Source organism: Sceloporus occidentalis, unplaced genomic scaffold, assembly GCF_023333645.1.
Source record: "Sceloporus occidentalis isolate IW3139 unplaced genomic scaffold, rSceOcc1.0.p SCAF_6, whole genome shotgun sequence".
Lineage (NCBI taxonomy): Eukaryota > Metazoa > Chordata > Lepidosauria > Squamata > Phrynosomatidae > Sceloporus > Sceloporus occidentalis.
The window spans coordinates 81,127,895-81,150,621 of NW_028316986.1; the positions used below are offsets into that span (position 1 = coordinate 81,127,895).

Sequence of the window (22,727 nt, forward strand, 5' to 3'; positions counted from 1 at the left end):
ACCCATATATAATTGCCACATTTGTATGAATATAATTACAATAATTAAGGTTGATCTAGATCAGGCCTGGCATTGTATATTGCAGTTACGAGATTCAATACTAGAGTAACAGCTCCATATTCAGCTCTCTTATGGATTCATGATTATGGCATTATTATCATGATTGCAAATCACCTCAAACCTAGCTTAAACTCCAGGAAAATGGGGCCAACCCACTCCCACCCCTAAGCCATAGATCTTCATTGCACCGCAGCTCAGAAATGAGAGGGGGCTGTCTGTCTCAAGCTGAAGCACTGCACGCAACCACACCATAAACCTACATCACACAAATGCCAGAGGTCTAAGGTGGATTTGGGGAGAGGGATCAGTTCCTTAGGCCATTCACAGATATGTTTGTGTAAGAATGAATCTGCGTTCATAGGTACATAACTGTCAATGGCCTCAGGAATGGCAAGATCCCAGCCCATTACTGATGTCTTGTATCCTGATGGAGTGGGTGTATGTGTGCCCTTGCTAGCAATACTAAGACTTAAGATACTGCAAGTTAAGAAACAAACTAGAGTTTTGTTTTGTTTTTTGTTTTATTAAGAACTACATGAAAGAAAGGAGACCTATCTATGGCGGGTTACAGACCGCCGCTTTGCGGTGGTCTGCTGCCGCCACCATTTGCCCCGTGCGGGAGCCGCAGCAGCCACACCGCGCGGCTCCAGCATGGACTGAAAAAGAAGCTCCAAAATGGAGCTTCTTTAAGCGGCACCTTTATGATGTCGCGAGGCGCCAGGGGCGCACTCGCGATGTCATAGACACCACGACACGTGCGGACACACAGCGTCCGATACGTAAATATGGCGGCGGCCGTGTGGAACAGCCGCTGCCATATTGTACGTACAGAATACGTACTAGGGTTAGGGGGGTGCGGAAGCACCGCCCCTTCCTAACCCTAGTACGTATTCTGTACGTACTAAATGGCGGTGTGTAACCCGCCTAAGGCTGTTAAAGAGGCTTTCCTTTTAGTAGAAATGAGATAATAAGGAGGCAGGAAAAAATGAGTAGAAAGATCCCTAAGCATATCTGTTTACATCTCAAAGAGGTTAGGCTAGCATCTCAAAGAGGTTAAGCTAGTCCTCCAGAGCTGAATGCAGCCCTCCAAGGCTATTTAGTTTTTAAATAGGTCACAAGCCTCCCCCTCCCCACCCCGCACATATCATTTATCATGAAAGCCACCTGGGTTTTTTAAATTAAGAAATAGACTTCTGCTTAGATAGATAGATAGATAGATAGATAGATAGATAGATAGATAGTCTTTATTTATCCATTAGGTTAAAATAAATGATACACATTTCTTACATTCAAAGACGTCATATTGCAAAAATAAAGCTCATGAGGCCTCAAAGGGTCTGAAGAGCAGAAAATTGGCCTCTGGACCCACCACGATTGTCCATTCTTGGGATAGATGAATAAGAAGTAATGAGATTGTCAGTACTTAATTGATGCTACTGTCTCTAATATATCTTTACTTTTTTTAAGTGCTGAGAATGCATTTCCTTTTTAAAAAATATCAACAGTGAAGATTTATTGTAACAGATAAAATAAACACTACCACATCATCAACATGTTCATTAACAAGATCATCTTGCCATACTGATATTTGGTATATAAAAGAGAAATTAATTACAATAAGATATATATAAACTTAAATTTCCACCCTTTATATGTTGAGTCTATTTATTCTATTACTTATTTTTCTTGATATTATTCATTTTCTTGTCCTGCTATTTAATATCTAGTATATACTATATACTTCATGTACTATAAGCTTTTCTAGCTATATATTGAATGCTTATCTTTCTTCTCAAAAGGGACATTGTGAAACAGGAGCGTGTCCAAAGGAGGGCGACTAAAATGGTGAAGGGTCTGGAAACCATGCCATATGAGGAATGACTTAGGGAGCTGGGGATGTTTAGCCTGTAGAAAAGAAGGTTAAGAGGTGATATGATAGCCCTGTTTAAGTATTTGAAGGGATGTCATGTTGAGGAGGGAACAAACTTGTTTTCTGCTGCTCCAAAGAACAGGACCCAGAGCAATGGATGCAAGCTCCAGGAAAAGAGATTCCGCCTCAACATTAGGAGGAACTTCCTGACAGTAAGGGCTGTTCGACAGTGGAACACACTCCCTCTGAGTGTGGTGGAGTCTCCTTCCCTGGAGGTCTTTAAACAGAGGCTTGATGGCCATCTGTGGGGGATGCTTTGATTGAGATTTCCTGCATGGCAGGGGGTTGGGCTGGATGGCCCTTGCAGTCTCTTCCAACTCTATGATTCTATGATTCTAAATCTATTTTTAATTTAAACTAAAACTCATACATATAAGTTTTATACAATACATAATTCCATACATTATTTATTTTCTACATTCTATTACAACTTAGCTAAGTTTGTTTTATATCCCTTCCCCAGAGCCATTTTTGCCCTTATATTCCATCCAGAATCTCAACTCCTCCCATGGAGGTAATTTTCTATTATTTTTTCTCAGTACTTTTTAAATGAATTCCTTTCAAATTCCATCAAAGTCACTTTTTTTTCATAGTTCCTTTTTTTACTTTCAATCTATATGTCATTTTATCATTAATCGCTAATTCCCACACCTCTTTATACCACTCCTCTAACTGTACAGTTATTTTTGTTCATTCAACTAATGTGCACTTTTGGTCAATATCCTTGGCTGGGATGTTCTGGGAGTTGTAGCCTAAAAAGCAATACTTCAAGGATCTCTCTCTACACTCCTATTTGTTACTCTGCCCTGAGCTCCACTTCACTCTGAAAATATGTAACAAGCAAGAACAGTAGAGCAGCAATACTGAATCTGTCGAAGGCTGCATTCCCTTGGCAGTAATCTGCCTGTGGCTGCATCCTGCTAGTGAACAGGGCCTCTCTTCTTTTCCACACAGCAAACTGTTGGGAGTGAGAGAGGCAGATCTCTCTTGCCAAAGGCCTTGCTGATGTCTTTTGAAATACATCAACCACAGATTGCCCAACCCCTGCTGTCCAGGAATTTCACAGAAGCAGCTGTAGGTGACCGTTTACTGTCCAAGAGTTTCACAGAAGCAGCTGATCCTAGGTTTCTTATCCCAGATCCTAGGTTTCATATCACAGAAAACAATAGGACTAAGGCTATGCATAAATGCCATCAGAAATGCAGTCTTTACACAATGATAGATCCAATATTTTCTGCAGCATAACTGTCCCTCTTCTGTCTCATTTTAATCTCTAGTTAAATTGATTTTGCAGAAATTTGATCCATTTCATCACTTTCTTGGGAAAACCAGGTTCTCCCTTCCAGAAAGAATTATGGCCATCCAAGTTTCTGTTGCTTTGCACTCATGGATCACAAAAGCCAACCAAAATACAGCTGTTTTGCAACTTGTTTAAGACTTGGGATTTTTGCAAATAAGTATGCTGACATATGCAGATAATATATAAATGAATATAAAGAACATGCATAAAAATGACATATGTGAATAAATCCCTCTGCAAAAAGTCTTTTTCTCCTGCAGCATCTTTATCATCCTGAAGCAATTATCTTCCTTCGCCTTAACAATACTTGTGTGGTCTTCCATTCTCAACAAAAGATTGAAACTACAGCCAGCATAGAGAGAAGGAGGAAAATTATTCCACCGATCTACAAAGATTACCATTTGTACAGAATCGATTTAGAAATTGATTGGCATATAATTTTGTATCATTCATTTTACAGTGTGTCTATCATTGCACAATTTCATGTGCCAGCCACACTGAAAATTTATTAACTACATATCCAATAAGTAATTATTTGGACGACAATAACAGTCAATGAGACCTTGCACTGGGCTTGAGGCAAGGTGCATGGTTGCAGCCTTCTCCCTATATCTGGCTATAAACCAAACATTTATCAGGACAGGATAGTTAATTTTTATTTAAGAAATAATACTGTTCATAAATTCAAGTGAAAATAAACTTAACATTTTAGCACTACTATATTATTAAACTATTTAATTTGTAATGTTAATATGTTTGAAGAGAGCAAACTGATTATGACTATCAGTCTATGTGTATACAGTACATTTAACATGCTCTTCAACCTTTTTTATATAAAATATCTAAATTATACAATCAAACTTTGGTTTTCTTACAAGTTTTCATTCAGCCGGCCAGTATTCCTAAATCTGTAAAGCACTCTTGACAAACATGTGACCTAAGGCAGTTTTTATCATGATTCAGAGAGCTGAATGACCACTTGAGTTACTATCACCAGAAGAATGCAAAGATATGTAGACTCATATAAACATTTGGAAATAAGTTTTAAATGTTAAGTTCATCAACTTAAGAATTATATAGTTTTATCTTCAAATTTATGCCAATTAATTGTTTTCAGGTACATTCACCTCTTCATAAAAATGTAGTGTGACATCAAGATGATACTCTTAAATGAAAAACTTGCATGTTCCTTCAGTCTGGTTTTCAGGTATATTCTATTTCTACAGAAACCTACATTTCTCATAAAAATACTTCTTATATTTTCATATTTGTTTTTTAATGAAAGAAATTGCTTTAAAATGGTCTAGTGTGATAAGGGTACAGGCCAATTTATTAAAAATGAAATATTCAATAATGAAATATATGATGAATTTACCCTTATGCAGAGTGGTGGTAGCATATCCCTGATCTTCTGCTTCGTCAACATCAGCATTCGTGTTTTCTTCTAATAATAATAATGCTTGAACATCTAGTGATTAGTTTTCACTATCTCACTTATCATCACATGAAAGTTTTGAAAGAAAAACCAGGTTGAATAGACTTGTCAGACCTTTTCTTGGGTTTTTCCCTTCATCACTATCATTAGTAGTAGTGGTGGTAGTAGTACACGCAGCCTTGTATCCACAGGTTTGGCATCCACCGATTCAACCATCCATGGTTTGAAAATATTCACACAAAAGAAATTTTCCAAAAAGCAAATCCTTATTTTGCTACTTTGTAGAAAGGACCCCATTTTACTACACCATTGTATATAATGGGACTTGAGCATCCACAGATTTTGGCATCCATAGGGGATCTTTGAACCAAACCTCAGCAGATACCAGGGGCCCGCTGTCCTTTTATCTGGACTCCATAATATTAATTTAAAACTTAAAGCAATGCCAAAACACATGTAGAGATGTTTAGTTGGAGACCAAGTGAGAAAGGGTGACATATATTCTTGTGTATTAACTTTCTCTTTATCTGCTGGATAATATGAGTATCAACTTACTTCATCTGAGGCTTTTTTTTTTCATTATCTGCCTGCTCTCTAGGTGATTAACTGATATGTCTGGCTCTAGAATTTTCATCTTAGAACCTTATAAACTTTTACTTTTCTTTTACTTTAAAACTGTATCAATATCATTTTCTCATTATATTTTGGGCACCCCACAGAAGAAGCTATTCCACATTAAGTTAACAGAATTATCATTTATAAGATTAACTCTGCATAAATTGTGGCATCTTATTAACTCACTAAGTTCTACTTAAAGAGATTTACTTAGTATGCAGTTGGCAGCCAAGGGACTCTACATAAGAAAAAAGAAAGAAAAGAAACCACCCAGCTCATCTTTCGAAATAATTTTTTTGAGAATGCTACCTATTATTCCGTTTCAACCTAAGAGTGATCCTTGCGTGCCAATATAGCTATGACCAAAAGCATATGAGATATGCAATATGTCATAGCTACGTTTAAAAAAAAACAATGCCAGCCTACACAGATATTTTTTGAAATAAGCACCATTCACTTTCCAGGTAAGCATGTATAGGATAACAATATTGCAGTATTTCCATTTTATTCCTAAACAGCCCTCCCACACAACATAGGTGCAATAATTTCACTACATTTCTACTTTAGGTTGCATGAGATTTTGACAATTACACACCTGAAATTGATGTTTCTTCATTTTTCCCCCATTCCTCCTGTTGCTCAGTTTTCATCCTCTTTATTCATTCCAACAATTATTCTTTTCTGCTGTTGAGAAATGCACGCTTAAGTAGAATACTCTTTCCTCTAAAAAACAGAGGTCCACTTGTATAGAAATTTCTGCAACTCCAGAAATTTCTGATAATTTAATAGCCCCTGAGGAAGGCCAATTGGTAAGAAGGCCAAATACATCAGACTTTTTAAAAAATTAAAAGATCTTGAATATCACATAGCACATGGGATTTTGTCTCCTTTCATTATTTCACTAAGTAAAATAATCCAAACATAATGTGGGGAGGGAAAAATCCTTAACACATCAATTTCATTGGTCCTGTTGCATGACAAACATTATCCAGAATTTTGTTGGGCCTTATATGTTGCTCTGCCAAGTCAGAAATTGTAGTCATGTCCTTTACAATGTTCTGCACAAAACAAGCATTTGCAAATATTGTGCAGCACAAGTCCCAAACTGTGAAGATTCTCATCAATCCAGGATTCTTCCCATTATGATTTCTCATTACTCAAAAAACACGATTTTCAAACATTTTCTAAATATTTTAAAATATTCTGTTCATCCCTACTGTCTCCACAAGCCATAGGCCTGGCCCATCCAAGCATGAGGCAACTATGTGGAATAATGAATTATGCATGAACATACTTAAGCCTGAGGCTGAAATATAGAAATAAGCAAAATAATTCATAATGCATATCCAGACCAAGCAGAACAGGATTTGGGTTACCATGAAACATCAGCATTGGGGGGGGGGGGGGGCTCATAGCTGCATTTTTACTGCCAATGATTAAGAGATCTACTTGTGAGATTTCTACTTTGTGTACCAACAGTATATGGCTGGATGTTAATGTTATGCACTTGAGTGGCTGGTATGACTGTGTACAGTGGGCCCTTGGTATCTGCTGGAGTTTGGTTCCAGCATGGCCCTGTGGTTACCACTGTAATGCACTTTGTACTTGGTACAGCTTCTGATAATTAAAATGGCCACAAGGAGATTTAAGGCTTTCTCTGTGGTTCTCTTGGTGTTATGAAATAATCTGGCTGTGGAAAGATTCCTTCCTTCCTTCGGAACTTTATGCACTTATGTATTGCCCTATCATTTTGTAAATATCTTTGGCCAGTTAGTGAGATGCCATTATGGCAAGTCTACTTCTCCCGACCTATTGTTCCTGGGAGAAGGCTTTGCTGGCCTCTCATTGGAGAGAACAGAAATTTAAATAAAAATGGTGTGCTTCTATGGCTGTTAGCAGGGAGTGGGCAGGGCTTAGCCTGCTTGAGGCTCTCCTGCCAGATCTCCCTGTCACTTGCCTTGATTGTTGGCCCACCCTCCCACCTCGACAAAGTGTGAGATTCATTCTGGTCGCTTCGGGGCTGGGTAGGAATTTTTGCCCTTGTTCTTCCAAGGGTTTTTTGCCTACCCTACACTGTTAATTGGGGAATTGGACAATTGGCTTAGGGTGTGGTCATAAATAGGCTTCATAGCATAGGTGGGGGGAGATAGACGTTTCAGTGAACACCTCGACACCCTCCTAACGGCTGAAGGTGGGTCTCTGGAACTGAGGTTTATGTCTTGAGACTAAACACGAAGGGAAAGAGACTTCCCTTGGAGCTGGCCTGAGATTTGAACCCTCACTTAAGTCTTGAGAGTTAAGTGGGGGAGTCTTGGGTTGGCCTTCCAGATGAGGGCCAGCCAGGGAGCAACCCAAATTATGGATTGCCCTTGAGACTCAGGTGTTTTTGCCCTTTGGAAGCTGGGGAATTGGTCTTGGAGCAGACCATCCGCCAGCTGTTCCTACACAAGGTTCTCCCCCCTGGGCTTGCAGTTCTCAAAGAAATAAAATTAAATAGGTTGAGTTTTAATAAAGTTGCCCATTTTACAACTCAGTTCTCTGTTTCTGGTCTTGTTATTCAGTGAGTTGGACAGCAATAACTGTTACACAAATTCTCAATCGTGTTGTTCTGTTTTTATTATTATACACATTAAACATACCATTGAGCCAGCTTGTAACTGATATCAAATAATGTTGTTCTCATGGATATTGGAGAAAACAGTTTAGACTGGGAGGGAGGGAGGGAGGAAAATGGTTTGGAACTTGTATGCTACATCAAGGTTAGAGTTTGGTTTAGAAAAATTAAAATTTAAAAGGTTACATCTACATTTCTTTAGCAATCATATTTTCTTATTTGAAATATGAATGCATTATACTTCTTTTAAAATGACAAACATGAAACTGTCAAAGGTCTTTTAATACCTTTACATGGAAATAAAAATGGCTGAAAATCATAACTTATTTCTTGCACGAATTTCACTCAGATTGAATAATGTAAATAATTATCTGTTTCAGAACAGATTACTCTTTTTGGTAATTCATAAAAATATAATTCATAAAAATTATATGCCTGCTGGGTTACAGAAACTGCTAGGGAGGATAATTAAAATCAAACTATTCTTACAGCAAGTATCTGGCTACATGCCTGCCTTTCATCACTTAAGCTGGAGCTGAAAGGTAGATTAAAATGTCAGCACCCTCAATGGCCCTTCTTAGTTAAATGTTTATAATCCTATTTATCTTTTATGGTGTCCATAAAGTACTGCTCTGCTTACCTAGCTACTTTCCTCTACACTAAATCTGTTCTTCTAACTGGCAAAACTGCGTACATTCTATATTTCAGTCACTGGGATCACAGTTTGTATATTTGTTTTGTATGACTACCTAGTTATACTGTTGAAAGAGCATGGTTTGTTCTCATTTTATTACATGGTGGTCTGGCTCAGAATTTTCTAGCCATCTCATATACACTGGCCATTTAGACATTCTTGTTGTTGGTGAAGATGATACATGAGGGGGAGTGGGGGCAAGTGCATTAGTTCCATCTCTCTACCCATCCTGGGCTATGTGCATACGAAGTGGGAAAACAGGGTCTCCTCACTTTGTGCAGCCTATCTTTGAGATTTTTGAGACTCTGTAATTCCAGTCTCCCAGGACAGAGTTATTCTCCATGTGTAAAGAATGCTTTGCATGCATTCGAAGGGCTGAATCTTTTCAGAAGAGGATGGACAAACAGATGCAAATTGATGTGTATTTACACTGGAATGTGAATACAATTAACCTTTGATGTGAATGTGCAAAAATGCGCACTAATTCACATACTATAATTACATATAGACTAGTTCATTGTGTTAGTGGATAGAATAAAAAGAAGATTTTGAATTAAAATATGAAAGTTATCTCCAACACAACGCCAGTTCAATTTTAATGAAAATTTCCCAGGAATGAAATGGAGAATAATGCCATCCCTCCCATCACTACTTGGGGTCTTTCACTTTATGGTGGGTGGTGAGAGTGAACAGCAGAAAGTGGAACAGATAATAATGAACAAGAAAAAGGGAGGTGCATGAAGAGGAAACCAATGCACACTACCTTGTAGTGACATATGTAAAAGTGGAAAGGAAGAGAAAGAGAGAAGGAGGAGGAGTGTATGTACAGTATTTGATGACAGAGATGAGAAGCAAGAGAGATTCAGATAAAAAGAGAGAGAGACAAGAGGAGTGGGGAAAACAGAGAAAGAGGGATATAAAGACAGAATGGGCAGACCCAGAGGAGGGGAGTAAGAAGAGATGTCAGTATCAAGCAAGAGAGCATCAGTTAAAAGGAGAGAGACACAGGAGGATGCAAAGACAGAATGTGCAGACCTGGAAGAGAGGAGCAGGAGAAGATGACAGTGCCAAGCACAGCAGTTTAAAAGAAGTGAGAGGAAGAGGAAGCAGACATGGCAACAGAAATGGATAGACTTGGACACAGCTGAAAATGAGGGAGAGGTAAAAGACTTTGAAAGAGGTGAGATGGCACAATAGCAGTAGCAATATCAATAGCAAATACATTTCTATACTGCTTATCAGTGAACTAGCACTCCCTAAGGTGTTTACAATGTGTAGGCCAATTGCCCCCAACAAGCTGGGTACTCATTTTACTGACCTACGAAAGGATGGAAGGCTGAGTGGACCTTGGAGCCCTCCCCTAGGATCAAACTTACAACGTTGTGGCTGCAGTATGGGCATTTAACCACTGCGCCACAATAAAATATGAGAGGGAGGAGAACCGAGAGGCCATGGAAGAAAGGAGACTTCAAAGATCGCCGGGGGAGGGGGGAGACAGAATTCATAAAGTCATGGGTCATTTTGTAGGTAATACAATGAAAGCAAAAATTTATTTTATTTTATTTTATTTTATTTTATTTTATTTTATTTTATTGGCTAAAGAACAGAATATTAAAATGCATTGGCAGTAAAAATAAATTCAAAGTGCTAGAACTATGTAGTGTGGAAGACATCCTTGACAATAATAACAATGTATTTTCAATGTATGTATTTCTAATGTGTTTCTAATGTATTTCAATGTATGTGCTGGGACCTAAGACAGGCAGCTGGGAGTTATTCACTATTATAATTTGTAATTTGAAACTTGTTTACAGGAGGTATCTACAAAGTGTGGGAATTAAGCTAACTTGGAGATAGTTAGGTCTAGGAAAGATGCCAACAAGTGAAGGCATCCAATACAGCCAAAGAATCAGATGCAGGTAGCTCTGCGTAAGAGCAGAGATGCTAGGGACAGGAACTTTGTACAGGAACCAGACAGAAATACCATAGGCATAGTTCCAACAACAGGAGCTGTGCTTACATACAAGGAAGGGATCTACTAGGACAGTGGTAGTGAACCTTTTCTGGGTTGCATGCCCGAACTGAAATTTTTTCTGACACCGGGCTCTACCCGGTGCCTGAGATAGGGCTTCTGGCCTCTGGGGTGGGAATTATAGCCTCTGGGGAAGGGGGTCTCTACCCTCCAGGAGGCAGGATGTCTAGTCTCCGGGAGTGGGACTTCCAACCCTTTTTCCTGGCCTCCAGCTGTCTTGGAGAGACAGATGGAAGCCAGGAAACACCAGGGAGGAGAAGCCAGAGGCACATGCCTGTGGCTCCTGTGCTCCAGAGCCCATTTCCTGGCCTCTAGCTGCCTCAGAGTGACAGCTGGAGGCCAGGAAACGCCAGTGAGGATGAGCCACGGTCATCTGTTCCTCCTCTTCCCTGCTGCTGTGCCTGGCAAAGTGGCATCACATGCCACCTGTGGCATGTGTACCATAGGTTCGCCATCATGACACTTAGATTTATCCAATAGGAAAGAGTATCAGAATTCTAGAGTCCAAATGAATGAATCTTTGAGAGACAAGCCAAACAGGCCATTTTCTTTCAGAATGTGTTGTAATGCTGTGAACATAATTGTGATTAGGGGACAGCTATATTCCATATTATAGAAGATGTGTCCTTCCTATGTACACAGAATTCTATGATTTTAAAATTCTGAAGTACTGAAGTATATCTTACATCATAAGGGTCATGTGTCTTCAGAAAGACTGCTTGTACAAATAAAATATGAACCTTTTCTAGAGACTAAATTCTAAAACTGTGCTGAAATTCTCCTTTTCATTTTCCTGAATCCAGTCATTCAAAAATATTTGAGTAGGAGTTCATACTTGACCATCACCCAGACCCAGACACATTACTCAGAGTATAATGTCTATGGAAGTTCAGATAAGCAGAAAGGCAGACCATGAGAACCTCTTTATAGGTATAATAAAGGCAATTTTGGTTTAAGGTGCAATTTTTAATTTTATTTATAAACAGATATGAGGACACCACACCTATTCCAAAGGGATTAAGAAGGATTTTAAGACCCAGTGTGGTGTAGTGGTTTAATTGTTCGATTAGGACTCAAGAAGACCAGCTTTGAATCCCTCTTCATCCATGGAAACCAATTGAGTAACCTTGGACAAGCCACATTCTCTCACTCTCAGAGGAAAACAATGGCAAATCTTCTCTGGAGAAATCTCTTGCCAAAAAAACCCAAAACAAAACTAGGATAGGGTCAATGTAATTCAGAGTTAATCTAAAGGCACGTAACAACAACAATTATTATTTAAGTGGAATGCTAAATATTACAGATGCAGCCTATTCCATCCAAAAAGGATTTAAAATGCTGTAGCTCCCTTTAAAAAATCCAAAATGTCTATAAGAGTGTGCTTAATGATTAATTTCAACATGAGGGTTGGCATCCCTTTAAGTATTTACATCATCATAACTGACAATCACATAAAACTGAATTGCAACATTGAGAACATTCATACTCTCAAGAGGGGAGCAGAGACGTAATTACAATTCTGGCAGCTTCATAAAAATGGAGCCAAGAACACGGCTATTGTGCCATGGATCCCACTGTACATGGGGCATCAGGGTGCTATGGTACAGTGGCATCCCTGCCCTGGGGTTTTTACCTGGGGGGGGGGGCTCCTGGGGGCAGAGCTTCAGGACGTGGTGCACCGGGCCCTCTCCCTCAGTGCTTTTGTGTCATCCTACTCATGAGTAGGGCAACGTGGCATCAGCTAGGTGGAATGGGCCTCTCTCTCAGTGACTCCATATCATCCTACTCGTGAGTAGGGCAACCCAGAAACAGTGAGGTAGAGGGGGCCCTGGCCCTCTCTCTCAGTGCCTCTGTGTCACCCTACTCACAGCAGCAGAGAGGGGTGTAGGAGGAGACCTGACCAGATGTCATCTCTCTTCTGGGGTGTCACCTGGTGCAGGCCAAAGCCCCCGCACCCCTGTAGTGATGCCACTGCTATGACACCCATGACGCGACACCAGAATGTTATGGAACTGATTGCAAAACAAGGTGTCCTGTTGTCACACTGCAACAGCAGGTAGAGTGCCCGAAGTTCCAAAGCTGAAGGAACAACCAATATCAATATCTTTTTCAAAATTTACATGAAGCCGCTGGGAGAGATCATCCAGAGACATGGGGTGTGGTGTCATCAGTATGCTGATGACACCAAAATTTATTTTTCTCTGTCCCTGACTATTGCAGTGACTAGGGATGGCATCTCTCCTCTGGATGCCTTTCTTGGATCGGTAAGGGGATGGATGAGGTAAAACAAACTCAGACTGAATCCAGAGAAAACGGAGGTACTCGCAATAGGCACCCCAAGTCCAGGGATGGAGTTTTGTCACCCAGTCCTGGATGGGGTCACACTTCCCCTAAAGGACGAGGTTCACAGTTTTGGAGTACTCCTGGATCCGTCCTTACAATTGACATCCCAAATAGATGCGACGGCCAAGAGTGCTTGGTATCAGCTTCAGTTGATACGCCAACTGCGTCCCTACCTGGATGAAAGGACCTTGAAGCAGTAGTACTTGCACTGGTAATCTCTCGGTTAGATTTCTGCAATGCGCTCTACAAGGCTACCCTTGTACCAAATTCGGAAGGTTCAAAATGCAGCAGCCAGATTGCTCACCGGAATATCTAGGTTTGACCATATAACACCAATACTGAAATCTCTTCACTGGCTGCCAATTAGCTTCCGGGTGCAATACAAGGTGTTGGTTATTACCTTTAAAGCCCTACATGGCTTGGGCCCGAGTTACTTGCGGGAGCACTTCTCCCTACATAATCCGCCCTGCACTCTCAGAACATCTGGGAAGTTCTTATTAGATTATTATAATACCAGGCTAATGATAATTTCACATAAAGCATTCACTGCCGCGGCCCCAAGATTATGGAGTGACCTACCGAAAGAGATCCATCTCATTACTACCTTAGAGGCCTTTAAGAAGGCACTCAAAACGGATCTCTTCCGGCGGGATTATCCACTAAATTCCATATAAAAAGGTTATGATGACTGTTCTTCCTTGATTGTTGGTTAATGGACGAATTGTAATTTTTAGAGAACTAATAGGAATTCTTGGTAAATTCAGTGATAGTATTTTATTGTTGTATTGATTGTAAATTGTACTAAGTGTCTTTTAAGATTGTAATCCCGCCTCAATCCGTGGGAGAGGCGGGAGGTATAAATAAACTAGATGATGATGATCATGATGATGATGAAACAGTCCAGAGTCAGAGGCTGTAAATCTAAGCAAGTCCACAGGTAGCAGATAATGTGGTCAAGAAACAGTCTAGGGTCTTAAATCACAGATCTCACAGTAGATCCAAGCTAAGTAAAAAATCAATTTTGTTTCCAGAAACCAAAAGGGAAAAAGCCCTTATACAGCACACTGACTCAGTCCCAATTATCTTGCAGACCATATTTTATGACAGTGTTGTGTGCATGCAGTTTCTCACTTTGCCTGTGGGGGAGGGATTGTGTTTGTGCTGGATGCCAAAGCCATTTCCTTTCCCTCCTCCTGTGAAGCACTCAGGTGGCTGTCACACTGAGCTAAAGGAGCGCATGGCTGTGGGAAGTCTGCTTCATCTATCTTTTAATACAGGTGTCCCTCAGTTATTTGACCAGCGCAAATAGCAAAAATTGTTGAAATGCAGAACCATTTTGTGCCACTATAACTACTACTGTACAGTGGTCTGGTCCCTAACCTGTCAAATAAGTGGGGGGGCGGGGAGTGCCTGTACAGTAGTAGCTGCAGCCATAGCTGCCAGACTGGGAAGGCCAGGAATGTGACTGTGCAGGTGACATGTACTCTAAGGCATTGTTTGCATGCTCAGAGTAATCAGGCTCATTTTCAAATCTTAAAGCAACAGCACAAGCTACTAGCTCCTGCCACTTCAAAACGTCTCCACCCACCTCCATCCCAAAACCTGAGTACACAGGCACCTCTCTATCTGGCTGACAATGGTGAAGAAGTAGGGCTCCAGGCTGTACTCTTGGACAGTTTCCTAGGCAGCGGGGGGATGGCATTGAAAAAGAAATTATTGAAAAGCAGGATACACCTGTAATATGTCTGGGACTTCAAAGAACTGCCTTTGAAGAACATGTCAAAATTATAGTAAGGTACAGAATGTTGTAGCTTGTCTCCTGGCAGAGATGAATATCAGAAAGGCTAACCTGTACTTGGCTGCCTGTGGAAAGTTTCTGCATTGTTGGCATTTAAATAACAAGTAACATCTTTTTAAAATGTTTTCCTTCTGAAGCTTAAATTGATGATTCAGCTGTGGCACCTGAAACCTGAATATAATTTTTTTACATCAAGTTGTATTTCTAGTTTTGTGGGTTTGTTTTTTAGTACTGACTAGATCCTGAATATATTTGTTTATCTTTTCTTGTAATTTTAAGTTTATTTTGCATGTTGCATTACAGAAATTTTGCTTATACGTATTTTCTTCATTACTTTAAGAATATGACTTGATTGTGATCCATGTCTCTCTGTCCGCCCAATTTTCCCCAATCTTTTATCATGTTGTATTTTTTGTTTTAAATTGTGATTGTTTAATTATTGTAGTTACAGAAATGGGACAGGGGTTGGGAACGGGATTAATTTTGAATTTTTGCTGTATTTTTTATGTATTTCCTGCAGTAACCCACCTGGATTCTCCATGACTGGGTGGGCTATATTATTATTATTATTATTATTATCATCATCATCATCATCATCATCATCATCATCATCATCATTTAAGTTATATTATTATATTTCTCCATTTTTCTACATACTTGTTATATGGATTTGTTGTTGTCTGCCTTCAATCCATCTTTGACTTATGACAACCCTAATGAGAGCAAGTGTGGTGTGGTGGTTTGAACGTTGGACTACGGCTTTGGAAAGCAGAGTTTGGATCTCACTGAGTGACCTTAGGCAAGTCACAGTCTCTCAGTCTCAGGGGATGGCAATGGCAAACCCTCTATGAAGAAACTTGCCAAGAAAACCCTGTGATAGGATCACCTTAGGGTCACCATAAGTCAGAAAAGACTTGAAGGCACACAACAATAGAAACAAGGAAAACCTATCACTGTGTTTTCTTGGCACTATTTTTTATTACATTCTTACTTCACTTGCTCAAGTCTATTTTATCAGGAAGCTCAGTCTCTGTGTTGTGCTTAACTGTACTTTTAAAATATAACTTTCACTTCCTTGGGCAAGAAGAGAATGAACGTAAAGTAGCTTTTTAACTACAAACTACATTCCAAAAATAAAGTATGAAATAAAAGCAATACATTAACAGAAATACTTTACATTAAAAATGATTTAAAGAAATGTGCACTTATCCCAAACTAAAGTAAATATTTCCAGATTATCAAATCTGTTTTTTTTTTTAATATTGCAATTGTATACATCACATCCTTCTATGTTTCCTGTGTTGATTTTGCAGCATTTTGAACCATCTAGTGATAATTTTTGGAATGACCATCCACCCTACTCACCAGATCTTTCTCCATATGAGTATTTCCTGTTTCCAAATCTTAAAAAGAGTTTGAATGGAAGGAAATTTTTGATTCAGGGGTGATAGCAGCAGCAGAGCAGTATTTCAGTCACCAAACATCAACTATTATTATTATTATTATTATTATTATTATTGGAAGGGTCAAACTTACTTCAGAAATTACATGCCAAATGTTTTGAACCTCTGGGTGAATATGTTAAATAGCATGTAAGTTTCATGCTAGCTCATTCCCTTCTTGATCAAGCCGAGACCTTTTCAGCACTCCCTGATAGTATTAGTATTATAACTCAAGGTGACTAATCTGTTCCATGTGCAGGATCACTGTTTAGCTAAAGAGAATGTTTCACCATGCAACAAGCATCTATATATGTACTATTTATACAAATGCACATATTACATATTTACACAGCCCTATTTAATACACCAAAATGTCCAGCTAGGAAAATCACTAATGCATTATTTTAAATACCAAATGATTCAATAAATTACAATTACAATTAATTAATTAATCTGTTACATATTGCATTCTTAAATCATAAGCTACTTGATACTATTTCAAGTCTGGATTGTGTAAAATAACCTTTCCCATTTTTGGTTCAGATTTGGCAATCTTATTTTTTACTAAGATAGTATATGTGTAATTTTAAAAGTCCAATAAAAATATTCACAATATGTGTTCCATATTTGGGCTGGAGTAAATGTTTTGTTGCATTTTAAGGCTAATAATATATTAGGTGGGAAGTGGGGGACAAAAAACATTACACAAAGAAAATCTATTTGTGAAGACATAAAAACTAATGTTAAACTCTAAATTTTCATTCAGAATATTATATGAACAGAGCGCCTCACACCAATTTGAGAATGTGGCCAAAGCCAAAGGAGAATGCATAAGCAGTATGCACAAACAAAGACTTTTCTATTCTGACAGGCATTTGGTGAGTAATGATATAAGACTGATCTTATCCAATTCACTGAATATAGCTAATTGCTGTGCTAATGTATCTGTGTGCTTTCATATATGTTTTAACCTAGTTTTAATTTTTTTCTAATTGTTTTAATTGTTTTTCAACTTTTGTACTTTATGGATTTTTAGAAATATCTTAACAGTGTTGTAAACTCCTTTGAGTCCCAATCTGAGGAAAGCAAGACGACAATGACGACGATGATGATGATATTCAGCCTGGTCCATCTGAAATCTCTAGCGCCTCACCAAACTACCCAGTCTCAGGATTCTGTAGTATAAAGTCATGGCAGTTAATGTGGTGTCAAACTGCTTTAATTCTGCAGTGTGGATACACCTTAAGAGAAAATTGCCTTTGGAGTGAAACCTTATGTGCAGTTGGCTAAGACTGGATCATATGATCCTGGCTGTAAGCACTTCCTCTTTTGCTCCCAGATTGCTCATGGTGGGGACTGTGAGGGAAGTTGCCACACAAATCTTCAGCAACTAGGAGCTGTCAAGCTCTTGGACCAAGTACAGTACAAGAGGGAAAATTCTGCAAATTGGCCCCCTCTGTACAAATTTCTTAGCATCTGAAATGCATTCCCTTCCCTCTCTCCCAGCCCGTCTTTTTAAGCCACATTGCACTATGCCAAAGAAACTTCATAAATACAAGCGACCTTGCAAAACAACAGTCTAAAGCAAGCTTTTTTTAAATTATTCCTCTGGGCATCACAAGTTGTGCTTAGCACACAGTAATTATGAACAGCAATAAAAAGGTGAGCATACGAAGAGCAGAATGTGAAAGGAGCTGAGCTATTCTGACTTACTTTTATCCCAGAAAGAAGTTTCCATTGCTTCTGTAGTTCTGCAATTGGCTGACAGAGTCATGTGACCTTGTGAACTAAAATAGAAAAGCCTCAGCAGAGCGAGACTGAAGGGGCAGGAGGCAGAGGGAAGAAATGAACTTTAAAACATATAAGTCCTCATACCAGCTACATTGGTACACATTTTATAGAGAGCAGAGTTCATTCTTCTTGCATGTTAATAATGGCAACCAATATGTAAGATATCTTTCACTGATGACCCTAAAGGAACTTCATTTTCAACCTAGTCTTGACTTCGGGTTGTAAGTTTTATTCTCCTCCCTCTATCTTCACACTATTATTGTTGCAGATGTATGAGGAGTATTTATGAGCCCTGCATTCTACAGAGCACTAACATCTATAACCTTCTTCCTGAAAAAGCACAGGCAAGAAGCAACCTTTGCTGCAGAAGTATGTGCTGGAAAAATACATCTTGATTACGCATCTCCATTTTCAAGAGCATGTGTTCCCTGGATGTGATTCTGATGTATTACAAAGTCATCAATTGGAATAAAATATCTATTCCTCAGTTAAAAGCTGTCACATCTAAGTCACAGCTTATCAGTCTTTTACAAAACTATTGCATTCCCTATCTTTTTTTTCATAATAGACCAGCACTACCAGGTACATGCTTACTCAGATGTACCTTCGATGGACTTTATTCTGATATCAGTAGGTATACAACTGCAGGCTTATATTAAATATATAACTGCAGAGCTGAAGGACAGGCTGGGATTTCAAAGGATAGCAACCTGTGCATGTTTATGACATCCAATTTAGATACATTCAAGCAGGTATTAATATCATTTCTGATTTGACGATTATTTCTTATTTATGTTTTCTCAAGTGGACATCTAAAAATTCTGCCAAAGGAAGTATGAATATCACATAATTATTAACATTCTGCTTCAGAAATAGATTTCTAGAAGGATTGTTCAAAAACAAAAGTTTTATATTATTCAAAGGTCTTATTCAAAGTTTATATTGAATTAACGAGTGCATCCTCAAATCTAAGAAATACAAATATTGACCATTTTGTTTACACACCTGTCCCTTTTTTCCAGGCCAAAAAAAAAAAAGCAACACATGCTACATATTTCTAGAAGACACAAGCATTTGCATACAATCTCAATTAGTATGACAGAAAATTTCATTTGGTTCATATCTTGATATGAACTTACCCAAATTTATACTTACATCAACATATGAACCACAACACACTTAGCCTTGGCATTCATATTTTTAAAAGTTGTGTACTGTGATCCTTAAAACAAATATAAATATTTATATGTTGCAGGAAAATATTCACAAAAATATGTGCATTGGTGAAAGGAGGAAACTGTTTGCAGAAATGTATATTTTACAAAAATTAATACCAAAATGTGTAGCAGGCTTAAAACCAATGGGAATACATTGATGTTATGAATTTGTCTGTATTACACTGTACCTTGCTATTTGAAAAGCTATGTGTTACTCTGAGACAGTTAAGTTGTGTAAATAGCTAACACTTTGCATGACATTAGGAAATGTGAAATAATGAACCAAAGGTGAACAGACACAGATTGCGTGTAGCAATAGCAACTCAATAGTCTCTCTGTGCTTTGGATTTTTTGTCTCATTAGTATTTTAGCTTCTGAATTCTCTACTAAAAGGGGGGAAATGAATAAGAAAACAAGCATAACTGGAAAACACTTTTATTTTTTTTCAGATTTGTAAAAATCTATCAAGGTTAAGTAAATAAAATTGCTTATAGAATCACCTGATCATAAGAGCAATCAGTAGCAATGTATGTGTTATATCATACCATGCTTATTGTGCTGCATAACCCTGATTCACAGTTTAGAGCTGCTCCTACCACAGTATTTTCCTTCAGAAGCCTGCATGCAATTTCTTGTGTACATCCAGATTAAATGTATACCATATTGTGCTCCATATAGAATCTGAGTAACAGCCATGGCATAATAAAAGCTGGACAGATGCTGCAGTAAACTCTGCTTCTTTGACATAACAGAAATGGAGAACTGCGCTCAGGCCTCTCTAGCTACTAAAAACATTCCCTGTAGATACATTAACTGAGACAGATTAAAAGTGTAAGTCCAAATATTTATATGAAAGCATTTGTTCAATATCATTTCCATTTACCTACTATTCATATTCAGGATAGGCTTCCCCATGAGAAAAATATTACCTTCTGTCTTTCCATAGTTTATAGCTAATGCCCTCATATTCTACAAATTTTCACAGTAAATGTGTTAAACCTAAGTTGAAGTGAGATAAAAAGACCCCAACATCTGGAAAGTGCAAAGCTGATATCCTCTGAGGGACCAACTTGGGCAGGGGGGAGTCCCACTACTGTAAGAAATCAAAGTAAGTCTGAGAAACATGAACTGAATAATAGAGGGGTGAGGACACAGCCTTGTTTTAATCCTTTGGTTGTTAAAATTGCCTTGACAAATGACCTGCATATGTGGTGATGAAAGTTGAGAACATGCTTTTATGAAATACAAAAAAAGACTTCAGGTTTGTCACATTTACAGTTTGTATCATAATTGTCATAACAATATAGAATCAAATGATGCTCTTAAAATTGACTAATGCTACAGATCCCCCTCCTTTAGCTGTGAATTTTTTTAGTAACATGTAACAGGGTTAACCAGTGATCTACCTGTGCTTTGAATTTTTAAAAAAATCACCATTTACACTGGATTCCTGGGTCTACTCTTTTGATTTCCAGCACAGATATGGCATGTACAATTTTCTAATCATAAACACAAAACTAAACAGGCAATAGTTAGAGTGGCCTGGTCTGTCCTCCTTTTTATATGGGCATAATGGTTGCTTTCTGCCAACTGATAGGGGCCTTCTCAAAATTATTGATTACTATGAAATATTTTGCCAATAAGGGGCAATACTTAGTATTTTATAAACTTTGTTTATATGCAGCCCTATTTGCCAGGGCTGGGGGACCTGCTTGGACAGAGGGGGAGGAAGAGGGAAAGTTAGCTTTATCTACCATTAGCTGCAGTAGCTCCAATACACCATGGCGAATAAAGCTGCCCATCTCCTATTTTGCAGTTGCCAGCAATTGAGTGCTTTACTCTGGCTGCTGTCACCCTTCTCCCCAGTCAAGCCCAGCCATGAGATCAATGGTGAGGGGGATAGATCAAGCTACCCCATCACTTTTGCTTGATTTTGGAGCAATTTCGCCAGTAGGTCTCTGCTGGGGTGTGAGCAGCAGCACACAGGTGAAGTGCTCCATTATCAGCAATCACAGCAAAGGAAACACACAGCTTCCAGTGTGTGTGTGTTTGTGTGTGTATGTGAGGAAACATTAAAAAAAACACATTTTAAAAATAAATCAACAGATAGTCAGGAGTTTATTGCACGGATTTTTAACCCGACTACACCCACACTTAATTCACATTTAATTTTGCTGGCCGAGTACAGCCCGGCTGCATCCCAGGTTCCAGGTGCTGCTTTTCAAAGTCAGAAAGCCCCTGGCTTTGAAAAGCGGCTTGCTGAGCATGCCTGGGACCCGGCATACAACCAGGTTGTACTCAGCTGGTGAAATTAAATGTGAATTAAGTGCAGTAATTCCCCCTGCATCCCACATCCCACCTGCATCCTGTTAAGGTGCAGTCGGGTTAAAAGTCCATGTGATAAACTTGTTAATTTCTGTTCCTTACTCAGTATGACTCACTGGGACAGAAAGGGGGGAAGAGAATTGGAGGAGGGAGGCAACCAATGAGAATCCAAGCTGGCAAAAATGATAGGTAAACAATAAGGCTGTTGGTTGATATTATTATTATTATTATTATTATTAACCTTTATTTATAAAGCGCTGTAAATTTACACAACGCTGTACATACAATCTTTTTAATTGGACGGTTCCCTGCCCTCATGCTTACGATTTTGGCATGCTGAGAAGAAGAAGAAAAAGTGCATATCTTTTGTACTAGTTTCAATTTGGGCATGGGAAGTGTGTGGCATTCAGTACAATATGAGTGTGCTTTATGTGTGGCACTAATGAGATCACTGTAGACTAGGAAAATGTGAGGTTAAATTAAAAAAAAATATCAGTGTAGACAACCTGTATGAACCTGCCTGAACACTGGGATCTGCAGGAGGCTCCATTCTTTCACTCCCATCACCTTTTGGTGGGAACACAGGAAAGGCCCTTCTTGGTGGCTGCCCCTAAACCTTGGAATTTCCTCCTTGGAAAGCTAGAATGGCTCCCTCCTTACAATACTTCCATTGCACAATAACTTTTTTTTAATTCAGAAAAGCTTTTAAAACTGAAATCTTTTAATAAAAAGGTTGTAGCCTTGTGTTGTATTGTTTTAAATTCTACTGTTTTAGCTATTTTTATTATTTTCAAAGTATATGTTTTAAATTGTTTTAATGTGGCTAAGAGGATGGCAATGGCAAAAAAAAAAAAAAAACACCTCTTGAAAAGCTTGCTAAGGAAACCCTGTACATTTAGAGTCTCCTTCCTTACTCATGATCATTCACTGGAACACAGAGGGGGATCATAGGGGACCTAGGGTTGACCATATGTTGGGAATGACTTGAAGGCACACAACAACAACAAATCAGTTTAATTCTTTTGTAATGTTTACTTTTTGCAATAATTTTAATTTAGTTTTAATTTTTTGCAATCACTTTGAGTCGCAATCTTGGGGAAACAGTGGGATATAAATGATGAGAAGGAGGAG

At 38.7% G+C, this 22,727-nt stretch overlaps 1 protein-coding gene across 1 annotated transcript in view; it reads right to left on the bottom strand.

Annotated features, from left to right (window-relative positions):
* Nucleotides 1–18,023, bottom strand: part of ESR1 (estrogen receptor 1) — a 266,364-nt gene extending 248,341 nt beyond the window's left edge. Inside the window, exons 1-2 of the mRNA XM_089530178.1 lie at nt 17,977–18,023; nt 5,936–6,021 (exon numbers count right to left, since the gene is read on the bottom strand). Of these exons, the coding sequence (XP_089386304.1) occupies nt 5,936–5,990 (55 nt within the window). The 5' untranslated portion in view covers nt 5,991–6,021; nt 17,977–18,023. The remainder of the gene's footprint in view (nt 1–5,935; nt 6,022–17,976) is intronic.
* Between the last annotated feature and the right edge of the window lie 4,704 nt (nt 18,024–22,727).